This window comes from Scardinius erythrophthalmus, assembly GCF_964197995.2.
Source record: "Scardinius erythrophthalmus genome assembly, chromosome: 5".
NCBI classification, from domain to species: domain Eukaryota; kingdom Metazoa; phylum Chordata; class Actinopteri; order Cypriniformes; family Leuciscidae; genus Scardinius; species Scardinius erythrophthalmus.
Window position 1 is genome coordinate 15398152 of NC_138225.1, and position 12503 is coordinate 15410654.

The 12503-nt window shown below is 37.0% G+C and overlaps 1 protein-coding gene across 1 annotated transcript; it reads right to left on the reverse strand.

Annotated features, from left to right (window-relative positions):
* Positions 1–4282: 4282 nt before the first annotated feature.
* On the reverse strand, positions 4283–11293 carry LOC308691775 (globoside alpha-1,3-N-acetylgalactosaminyltransferase 1-like). Its single transcript, XM_081367330.1, has 6 exons — positions 11270–11293; positions 11073–11108; positions 10784–10828; positions 10444–10476; positions 5551–5685; positions 4283–5402 (listed from the first exon to the last, which is right to left on the reverse strand). Exons 2-6 carry the CDS (start codon positions 11093–11095, stop codon positions 4712–4714), a joined length of 927 nt encoding a protein of 308 aa, XP_081223456.1. The 5' UTR covers positions 11096–11108; positions 11270–11293; the 3' UTR covers positions 4283–4711.
* Positions 11294–12503: the final 1210 nt, after the last annotated feature.

The following is a 12503-nucleotide window of genomic DNA, read 5'->3' on the forward strand; positions in this document are numbered from 1 at the left end:
TGGAAAAAATACGCACCGCATACGCACCGCAAACGGAGTGTTTGACGCGGACGCCCGTTTCAGACATACTCCGTTTGCAGTGCGTATGCGGTGCGTATCTTTTTCCATACCCATGTTAACAGGTCACCCGTGTGCAGCGCGTGTGCGGTGCATGTTGCAGTGCATGTTGCAGTGCATATGCGGTGCAGGAGTATGGAGTCAAATCAATCTCATTAATAATTCACGCAAGAAACATGATTCATACATGCGTAGACAATTTCACATGCATGAAACCTAATTCACGTACCCCCCCCCCCCCCCCCCCCAAAAAAAAATCACGTGCGTGAAAAAAAGATATAGGGGAGCGTGGGGCACAACCTAACGCGGGGTTAGTTGTAACACGTTTGTTTTAAATACTTCCGCACATGCTTGGATGACGAAACTTTGTGTATTTACTAGTTGCCATATCAACATATCTCCAAGATGTTATTTAACAGTTGACATAGCTCTTTAATGCTTCGCCTACGAGCAGAAGACACTAGCAGGGTTTAAATCCCAGTTGTGCAGGTGGGGGCATGTTGTAACACTGCGTTACAATGTGCCCCTATTAGAAATATGCTATTATATTCTATACTTTTATTAATTTTATTGAGAAACCCTGAGAAAAAGGTGAATAAAGACTGAGAGTCAATGTTCTGAAATTACTAATTATTTATTTGTTTTGAACTATGTTGTATAGCTGTGTTTTCCTGTGTTCGTAGTCAAAACTCAAAAATGAGTTTATATTTAATTATTAAGAATTGCCATTATTTTATTTGAAAAAGTTTTTTAATTGTATTTATTTAGAAAATATTTTAGTTTGTTTTGCATATTTTTTTTATTCGATCAGATAGCATTTTAATCTGTCATGTTACAATGTGCCCCTCACATGTTACAATGTACCCCACCTATGGGGCATGTTGTCACATTTCACTTCCATTTTTTCGGGGTATATCAAGACAAAAGTATGTACTGTATTAATAAAACAAAAACACATAATTGTACTAGACATGTGGGAAATTAATGTGGGAAAAAATAAATACTCTGAACCATAAGTAGATTTACACAAACTGAGAAAGTCAAAAAGCGTTACTTTGTGCCCCGCTCTCCCCTATTCACAAAAAGCAATTCACATGCGTTACATCGCACGTCACATCATTATATATTCGTAAAATATATTTCACAAATGTAAAACACAATTTGTAGATATACAACTGTGCACAAAAACCTTTTAATGTTTAAAATGTGCAAGTTTATCCTTGAATGTGCAAATCGTTATTCATGTGAACTGCCTTGGATGTGTGTGTGTGTTTTTGAGACTTTCCTGGCAGCACAATCCTCCTACACAGATGAGTCATACTTTTTAGCCAATCAGATTTAAGCTTATCAATTGACCAAACAGTCGGATTGTTTGAGATGAGCAAAATCTGCGCAGAATCGATCACCGGTGATCAGCGCGAGATGCATGCCGGTTAGAAATGTGTCCGAGTGCGGTCCGCTTTGCTCTGATGTCATGCTGACGCATGTCAAAAATCTCTCGCGAGCGCAAGGCGCACCTGTCGGATTCTGCAGTCGAGCGCAGTTGCTCTCCACTGACTGCGCTGATCAAAAGCATGATGGGAAACGACTTGCTGACGACACAGCTTAATGTTCATTGGTTTAAACAACCGTGATGTATTGTTCTCTTTTAAAATGTTTGAGTTTAAAACTCTGATATCATGTTTTATGTATGTGTGAATATTCCCAAACTATCTAACACAGTGCGATCTCTATGGATTATGGAATGTATTTTTTATAAAAAAGAAAAGAAAAAAAATACGTCTGTATTAAAGAAAAAAAGACTGATAAACATGTATTTGGAATGGAATTAAATAAGTAGGCTACTTTGGGTGTCTTGTTCATTATATTTATTTTCATATAAAAGCAACATAACTTAAATTCCATCCAGTTTATTAGCAACACTGTGCACGAGCGTGAATCCCGCGATATCCATCTTTGATCTCACAGCTGTCAGATCCACTGCGAGAAGAGAGAACTGTCCGGCTTGCCTGCGATTTTTTCACTCCTCCCCTCACTGCAGCCGCCTACTCTCACCTACATTTCAGGCGAGGCGAGGCGCATCTCAAACAAGCCTACCATCACGTGAGGGCGGGCCTACCTGCATGTTATGTCATCAGCTTTCGACCAGTTCATGGCTAAGCAGAGATATGTGCAGTTGATTGTTCACTTCTGTGTTAAAGGTGAACTAAGTAACTTTTTTTTTTTTTTTTAACCTTAACTGAACAGCTACGGAGTCATTGGAATGGTTATAATACTTATTTCGGGTTGAATGGTGGTCGTTTCGCACCCCCCTGGTGCCCGTGAGCGGAAAATTCACACTTGCAACTTTGAGACGGCGGGCCGCCGGCAGCCGCGGCAGGAAGTATCGCGTGATATCAGGTCTCGCGATGTAAACAATTGCTTTACGGCCAAAAGAAATCTGCTCAAATAATGTCATTATTGCGCTCCCTCACGCTGTCCGAACCCGAAGGAAGAAGACTTTTTAAAGAATGTACCATCTGCTTTGATGTCGTTGATCTACAAGCCTCTGTGTCTGAGAATCACCAAAGAGTTTTTACAACAGTGTTGTCAAATATTTATTCCGAAGCTGTGGGGGGAGCTCTAGAGAGAAACCTGCGAGCGAAAAGCGAGAATACAGCGAAGAAATCCCGAAGCTACTGAGTGCTGCTTTAACTGAAGTTAAAGAAGTTAGACATCAGTTGAAGCAATAGTTTATGAACTATTTACTGATATAAGCAAGTGTTGTGGTAATGAGATGTCCCATATCGTATCAAAAATGAAGAAGAATGACGTTTGTTCTGTTGTATTTTAGCTGCAGGTACAGACTGCTCTCACGGCTTCAACAATCACGCTAATGAAAGCAAAACAATCATCTGTGACCAATACCCACCCTAGCTCTCTTAGCACTGGCCTCATCGAGATTGTTCTTTAAAGGCTACGTTATATAGACCTATTTTAATTTGCCATTTGTGTATGTTGTTAAATTATTAAACACTTGTTGTTTCCCTGCATTTTTCAGGATTACTCACCTTTGGCATGACATCAGGATAGCAGTCACAAACATCTTAATTCATATTGTTTCTTTATTCTCTTTTATACTTTATTTTTTATGTCTTGGTAACACTTTACAATAACGTTTCATTAGTTAACATTAGTTAACACGAACTAATAATGAACTGCATGTATACATTATTTATTATTTTTTGTTAATGTCAGTTTCAATACTTCAATTTACTAATTTACTAATACTTCATTAACATCTTGTTAGCATTAGTTAATGCACTGTGAACTAACAATGAACAGCTGTATTTTTAACCAACATTAACAAAGAATAACAAACACAGCAGCAAATGTATTGCTCATGGTTAGATAATACATTAACTAATGTTAACTAATGAACCTTATTGTAAAGTGTTACCAATATATTTAACTTGACTGTTACAAATAGTCTGCAGTTCTCACCCAGAACGGAACCATACCGCCAATCCAAACTGTATGCTAATTGTCAATCGTATTTGACGATAGTGGTCCTGAAAGAAATGAGAGTTATATACAGTGATTCATGTGTATATGGTCGCAGCTGTCAATTCTATGTGACGTTGGTTTATATATAAATAACGTGTCAGTTGTGAGTTGCTGTTTATGTTTGTGTAACTCAAAGTTATTACACTGATGTATCTTTTTATTCTGTTCATTCCAGAAAGACCACATTCAATACCTTATACATATAATAGAAAACTCAGTACAGCTGGATGATGTCAATGCATGTGAGCATTCAAATCTATAAAGAGTTTAACAGTTCCCTGTCTCCTGTCACGCTTCTTACCGGAGCCCCGTAGTGGATGAGCATTCACCTACCCATACCCATGTTTAACCCTACAGTCCCCAACAAGCACTCTTTATTGTGGCGCGAGAGATCACTGTAGCAGTTCAAGCGAAATGAAGCGCGAGTGAAAGTGATCATCCCTTCTTTAAGGCCCGATATATTGGTCCAATCTCGGTTCGCCAATACACGGGGAAGGTTATCACGTGTTCTGTCCTCACTCATACAAAGTATTGGTTGGTTAAATTTGTAATATATTAATCATATGTATTTACTCGTTAATTCATCTGACTCCATAAATGAAAGGTTTTAATAACATCTGTGCCTCACTATGTATGACTATTCCTTTCAACCATTAAATGAACAATGTCAAAATCAGTTAGAATAATCACATGTAACAATTTATTATTTCAGATATCAGAGATCAATTCCACAATCAATTCAAATATCTAGAACATGGTTATACATTGGTTACACCAAATAATCTTACCCAGCTTGTACGTAAGATAGAGAGAGAGAAAGGGAAAGAAAGAGAGAGAGAGAGAGAGAGAGAGAGAGAGAGAGAGAGAGAGAGAGACCACCTATTCCATTCGTGTCCAGCCAATAAGAGACTAGAGAGAGGGAGAACACCTTCCTTTATCCTCCTGATACCAACATTATGCTCATAATTGCCTGTGCATGTCTGTGATTTTGGTGGCAGATGTCAACTTCCCTCATGTCACTATTGCTTGTGGAAAGACTTGAGATTCTCAATGTCTTTCGGTAAGACTTTGAGAACACAGCATGTCAGCTGAATGCTGGCATCAGCTGCTACACGTTTGGGCGAACTTCTGCATTGTTTTTAGCTACATGAGAGAAGCGAATTATTTTCACTTGGCCCACACCAGCATTGATGTCCCGCCACAGATATTCAGGAGAGAGAAGTTTACTGGGTTTGGTATAAAGGAAATACTTGTTCAAGTGAGACTCCTCGTGCCATATCGCCTCAATGGAGTTTGCAGCATCAATGTTCAGCTGCTCCCAGCAGGTTTTGGTGAGATGATGTACATCAGCCAATGAGCCACCAAATGCAGCAGCAGTGTAATAATAATCACCTTCCCCAGCTGGAATGAATGCTTTAGACTCTGGTCTACGCTCATATGAGAATTGATCTCTTGAATAAGCAAAGAACCAAGGATGTATCACACCGACCAGACGCCCCAAAGACTCCGCCCCCCAGCGGCCATAGAACTTTGTATCCACGTCCAGGCAGAAAATATAGTCAGCTTCATTGGCCAATTCGTTCTTTATTAGTTTTTCTAGTATTTCCATCCTGCCCATACTTATGTCCTGCCATCTGTCCAAACTCGGAACCCTCCGAACTGTCAAATGATGATTTTTACCCATCTTTACTTCAGGAACTGCTTCTGGTTGATCCGTAAACAAGTAGTAATGCACTCGAAATCCAACAAAGTAATTCTCCTCCGCTGACTCCAGAAAATCTTTGAGGAAACGTGTGTATCTAACAAACAGACACAGCGAGATATATCATGGTTAGCTTATCACTTTATCCTTAACTCATTTCTATTTTCAAAAACAAAGAAAGAAATACAGAGGAGGGGATAGGAATGAGAAATATTGAAACATGAGAGGAATCATGAGTAGCTCACTTTCCCAAAGCGAAGACAGTGGTCGCTATGGTGAGATTATGTTGTTTGTAGATATAATCAATCAGTGTTGGGTCAAAGGTTCCTTCCCAAATGATTGGGGCTAACCATGGTGTCACAGAGACAACATCTGTCCGACTGTATTAAAAACACAAAACATACACAGCACTGTTAATGGAAAGCCATTTTAACATTTAATCTGTCATTCAGATATCAACTATTCCAATTGTGACTAGTACGTATTTATTATACCTCGTTTCCACTGAGCAGTACGGTACGGGACAGTACGGTACGGTTCGGGTCTGTTAACCATGATCTGGCTAGCGTTTCCACTGCCAACAGTACCCTTACTTGATAGGCGTGGTGTTTCGATCGACGTCATTTTCGCGCGAAGAAGAACATAGTAAACTACAATGGATGACATACAGCAGATCTTGTTCTTGCTTCTCGACATGTTTGTCACAAGAAGACAAGCGCCGACATTAGGCTTTTCTCAAAATCAAGTACGTCGCAAAGTTTGTACTTGCCATCTGCGACTCCTACATGGTACAGTGCGTTCTTAAAAGCGTCACTCAGCTCGCTATTCCGGTTATCTCTGTTAACTTACTCTGTATGTACATTTTAAGCAACAATAAAACGAAATATGTTATAAAACACCACTCTGCCTCTTTTCGTTTTCATTTAAATAAATTAAACATTATAGGGACACAAATGTGGTTCATGCGCAACGCATATTGATTATTCATTGCACATTATACGTTATTCTATTTATAACAAAACGAAATTTAAAACACAACCCTAACGTTACCTCTTTTCGTTTAAAAAAATAAATAAAATAAACATATTCCAGGCAATATATGCATTTGTACAAATGTTGCAAACATCAGTGATAATCTTGTAATAAAAATGACAAGAAACCATATTTATTTTTGTAAAATTTCAGTTTTATCAATAATAGCCTATATAAAAGTTTAAGTAAAGTACAAGAAGCTATGCAATAAGAAATAAAGCAAACAATTCAGTCAAATATCCAAATGAAGCGCTCTATATAGTCTAACATTACAAGTAAAGTTAAACACAAATAACGTTAACTAAACTTAGCCCTTAGCCAAAACGATTGACAGGGAACTCATTATATATTCACGGGACCAAAGATCGCCCGTTAGGTCTACACAAAACGAATTATATCTTGTTTAACCACTACCGTCGGAGTCAGCGACGAACGCCGAGGACTAGCCGAGGAAAGGCTCATCCAGCTGGGAAACATGAGCGCCGAGCGCCCGCTGACCGCATGGATCTCACAACCGGGGAAAAAAATAATCATCTTTATAAATAAACCACAGATTTGAGCTTTAAACAACTACATTCTCGCCTGAAAAACTCTTAAAATTACATTTCGTGATACAGTAACAGTAGTATTATATTAAACTTTATATTAAAAAATGGCGCTTCTTATGTTGTCATTCCTCTTGTAGCACGAGCAAGTGACGATTCTCTGTCAACCAATCAACGTCCTGCAGTGAGTCTAGCTCCACCTTTTAGTACCGTTCCACTGTGCTAGGTACCCCAATGGAAGGGTACCTAAAAAGTGGTACGGTACGGTTCGGCATTTTGGTACCATTCACAACTTTTGATAGTGGAAACGCAAATAAATGCGTACCGTTCCGTACCGTACCGTACCGTACCGTACCGCTCAGTGGAAACGAGCCATTAGATACACTAGTAGTTATTCATTAGGTACTAGTACTTATTTTTTAGATACTAGTACCTATTAAATAGATACTATTACTTATTAATTAGATAATAGTACCTATTAAATAGATACTAGTACCTAATAAATAGATACTAGTACTTATTAATTAGCTATGAGTATTTATTCAATAGATACTAGTACCAATATGGCAAGCCGTTTTAACATTAAGGGCCTTATTGTAACGATCTGAAACGCAAGTATCAAACGATAAACGCAAGTAACTTTGTGGGCGGATCTCAGGCGCTGTTGCTTTTATACCAGCGGGATAAATGAATCTTGCGCCCGGCGCAAATCTAAGACGGGTTGGTCTGAAGTAGCTATATTGGCTGGGTTTATAAAAGTTTATAAAATTTAAAGGATATCTTTGCTTTGTGCATTTGGAAACAAAGCTTGTCTATTTCTAAATGTAATCACGTGCATTGCTGATGATTATACTGTCCGTGTGTTGAAAAAAACTTCGATTAAACACACTCGCAACAGACACACCCCAAAGCGGAGACGTTACAGCGTTGCCAGCGGTACTGAGCGGACTTTTGCCGCTGTAGTGGACACGCACCGTTACAGCTCCGCAGCGCGCCTCAGCAGGTGAGCGAAATTAGATTAATTAGCAGCACACGTCAGAAACCTTAAGACAATAGAAGCGGCACGAGTTTGATCAGGTTTGCAACTCATGGGAAAAGGAAAAGATCAAAAGGGCTACCGGTAAGCTCACATCTCTTTACTGGATTCTGAGGACTGTTTAAATGTATCGCTGGCTACGTAGTAGTCTGTATGGGCAAGCGAAATGTATGGTCTGTTGACAGAGATGCATTGTTAATTGCACTATTAATAGATTGAAGCTAAAACATTTCTGTACATTGGGTAAACTTAATAGTTGCCATTACAATTGGCTAAAGTCTTTGTTTAGTTATAAGCTGTTGAAACTAATAAACCTTGGTCCAAGATGTTTCCTTGATGAAATATATAAGGATTAGTAAGAGTCCAGCGAATTTTGCTTCATTGAAATACAAGGGGAAAATGTTTAGCTTTGTACAAAGAGACTTAACCATTTCTGAACAGAAGTAATCTTATGCTAATCTACAGTAAAATCGTTTGGAATGCTTGATTTCATTTAGGTTGAAATTATGAATGAAATATGTCATATATAAATTCTGTATAGAACGATCTAGGTTAAACAAAGAATAACAGGTTAATTTAAAAGTAAATGGGTCTAAAAGTAGAGCTGGCTTTCTGGTTATTCAATGCCTGATTTACACTGTTTACCTGGGTTGATAAATAATGAAGTAATGGTTAATCTATGTGTAAAATATATTTACCCTTTGCCTGATGTAATTTGTTGTGCTTTATTGTATTTGATGGGAAATATTGAACTTTATTTTATTTGTTTTATTTGTTGTATGTTTAAAGGTTTTTCACCTTCCTTGTTTACTGGTCAAATTAATTGAAGAACGAGTGAAATTCTGAGTCTGGTCAAGTCCTTCCCTTTTCAAGTGTGGGAAGCTATGATGTTTAAAATACACTTGACAATAATCATACACTGTTCGCTCGTTGGCCAGAGGAGAACTGGCCCCCGACTTAGCCTGGGTTCTCCCAAGGTTTTTTTCTCCATTCTGTCACCTGATGAAGTTTTGGTTCCTTGCCACTGTTGCCTTGGCTTTTGGCTTGCTTAGTTTGGGACATTTAATATTCAACAATATTATTGATCTGCCTTACTTAGGGTGGACGATGATCAGTGACGTGCGGTCTGGGTAGGCAAACTAGGCACTGCCTACCCTGCCAAAATTCAAAAATAAAATGGTTTATTAAATAATAAACTTGTATTTGTATTTTTACTGTTTATTCTTGTGATTTATATATGCAATATGTGTGTTATTCCAATTATTTAGACGTTATGATGACAAATGTAGCAGTTACGCATAATCAAATAAAAAACAAATTGTAGAATAAGCAGTGCTTTCACTGTCCATTCATTGCAGACGGCAAGCGAAAAACCCATGTTGCGCACTTCGATCCTGTATTCTTTAACATGTACGTCAAAAAGCACAACTCTGCTGTGCCTTTGGACGTAAATATGGTATGCCCGTAACATCTCCGTAACATATCAGACATGGACCAATTAAAATCAAGATATTACTGGACATTTGTGCAGCTAACGTCATTAACGTTACACACCACATATAGCCTACATGCCTAATCCCCGCGGGAAATTCAAAGCCAAAATGACAGCACCGGAGTTAAAAGGCTGTCATCAGAGAGTTAAATGTTTTAAATTGAGAGCCAGAGACTGTGCAAACTGAAGGCCCGTAAAGATGAGTTTTACAAAGCTGTGATCGACGTCTTCATGAGGAAATGGCGGCGGATGAATTTGATGTATAGGCTACAAATAATCTACCGATTGGTGAGTCAAAAACTATTTTGGGCTTAATATTGAATTGATAAATATGGTTGAATTAATGCAAGCCATTTGACTTCATATTCAATTGAGCGGTGTGTGATTTTACTTTTACTTTTGGCCGCTGTGCAACAATAAGGATTAAGAATGGTTGCATTCTAATGCTGGAGTGGAGTGGACATACTGTTACTCGCGGTGTGTGCCTGTGCCGCGCTTGTGTGTGTGCGACGTGCGTGTATGTGTGTGTGTGTGAGAGAGAGAGAGAGAGAGAGAGAGAGAGAGAGAGAGAGAGAGAGAGAGAGAGAGAGAGAGAGAGAATACACGCGATGTACATCCTGATTTGTACATTTCTTGATATGCCGCGCTTGTGCGTAATGTTTACTGGTATTATTAGCCTTTTTAAATCAGGTAATCTTTCATAACTCAGTGCCTAGCCTCTTTAAGACATCACCGCACGTCACTGACGATGATGCAATTTTCTTCTAGAAACAACTTTGTTGTATTATTTTCATGTTATCACTGTGAAGCTACTTTGATGCAATCTGTATTCTAAAAAGCATTATATAAATAAAGGTGACTTGACTTGACTTAATGGAATAGATATCCAAAAAAATAAGTACTAGTAGCATGAAAATAGATACTAGTAGGTTTTAAGGATTAAATGTTAAAACGGCTTGCCATACATTGTTATCATTCCATTCATGGGTGGAAATGGGCAAAAACAAGTTAATACTAAAAATATAATACTCACCCTACTAAGGTGCTGGGTTGGTTGTACAGAAACCTGTAACACAAATGACATTTCATGTGGTCATCTGATCAGAACCATAAAAACAGCCAGGAACCAATAATGTTTCTGAGCTGAGCAGTAGTCAGTAACTAAGGATCAAATTCACATTTATCAGAGTCTGTATACTTGAACAAGATTTGACTTTTTTTTTACTCCAAGAAACTTGCTAAGAAAAAAAGAAACTCCAAAGAATTTTATTTTTATTTTTATTCCTAAATTATTCCATTTGATTGTGTACATGTCCATACAAAGTATAACAAGTATAATCAGAGCAGAGCATATGAAATAAAGTTTTACAGACCCCGGAGATGAGCGCATTCCAAAGTTCTCAAGCTTCTCTTCTGACCTGATAATAACAGAATCAATCTCTTACTCATTTGAATTATGATGGTGTGCGTTTTGGTGTATATACCGGCAAAGTGTGAAATCCCGGTATTGTATAGAATGGCTAGCTAGGCAATGTATAGAATGCCTGATGGTTTTTGGCAAAAATACACTACCTAATTCTAGGCATTCTATAGAATGCCGGATTACACACTTTGCCGGTAACATATACATTACGTAAATGTATACATTACATCATTACTTACTTTCTGAAGACTTGTTTTATCATCTGTTGTGTGCAACTGAAAACAGTAAAAAAAAAAAAATAAAAAAAAGAATTATATATAAAATGTGTATATATACAAATATATAAGATATATATATCGCTAGCAAAGCAATCTTCTTAAATCAAGAGTACAGCACATCTGCATCTGCTCTGTTTTTGTGTTTGTACTAAACTCACCTGTTCTGGTTGGTGCTTATGTAAATGAATCTGTGAAAAAAGACATTACTTCATGAGGAGAGAAATATATTTAATTTAAAGAAGACATGATTAAAAATGTGCGCATACATGGTGCTGGATTATGGGGCGCCGTTTGTAAAGCGACTCACGCTGAAAATAACAGTAACATTTTGTCACATTTAGCTTCAAACAATGTTTAAAAAACTGGTATGAATTTTTGACGGTCACTTTTTACCACATTTACAACAATATTTGTCAACTTAGAGATATTTTAAATAGTTAAATCTAAATATTAAATGTAACACCTAAATGTTAAATATTAAATCTAAATGCTAAATATAAATCTAGGCTGTTAAATCTAAATCTAAATCTAAATGTTAAATCTAAATGTTAAATATAAATATAAATGTTAAATCTAAATATTAAATCTAAATCCAAATGTTAAATCTAAATGTTAAATCTAAATCTAAATGTTAAATCTAAATATTAAATCTAAATCTAAATGTTAAATCTAAATCTAAATGTTAAATCTAAATGTTAAATCTAAATCTAAATGTTAAATCTAAATCTAAATGTTGAATCTAAATGTTTCTGGTGAAACTAAATATTTAACTAATATGCAAATTCAAAATGCCGGTAAGCGGAAGTGCCAAAATAAAAGCTCGAGGTGGTCAGTGTGTGTTTATAGCATGGCTTATAGTTTCAAATAACGAATAAAAACCATCTCATAATAATAACTATAATATAACGATAATAACTACCTACAATAATAGTCACGTTTGGAGAAACTGTAGAGTTTCGTGATGAGAGTAATGACATGACATTCAGTCAAAGTGAGCCCCCTAGTGGCTGGCTATTATGGCTACAGGTCATAAGTCCCGCACTTTTCATAAAAGTGACACTAGCCTACTCTTCAAATAAAGTTTCTCCAAACGTGTTTATTATTTTAGGTAGGCTAGTTATTATCACGATAATCCATGTCCAAGAGTCCATTTACTCGGATGATATGTTTTTTATTCGTTATTGGACACTATAAACCATGCTATTTAACACTGACCACCTCGAGCTTTTATTTTGGCACTTCCTGTTACCGGCATTTTGTATTTGCATATTAGTTAAATATTTAGTTTCACCCGAAACATTTAGATTCAACATTTAGATTTAGATTTAACATTTAGATTTAAATTCAACATTTAGATTTAACATTTAGATTTAGATTTAACATTTAACATTT

Bases quoted from the DNA above. Each gene is read 5' to 3' on its own strand.
- LOC308691775 (XM_081367330.1), bottom strand. From the start codon at position 11,095: ATGATAAAACAAGTCTTCAGAAA. The intron at 10,477-10,783 runs GTCTGTAAAACT...TTTGTGTTACAG, and splicing joins GGAATGCGCTCATCTCCGGG to GTTTCTGTACAACCAACCCA. The intron at 5,403-5,550 runs GTGAGCTACTCA...TCTGTTTGTTAG, and splicing joins ACTGTCTTCGCTTTGGGAAA to ATACACACGTTTCCTCAAAG.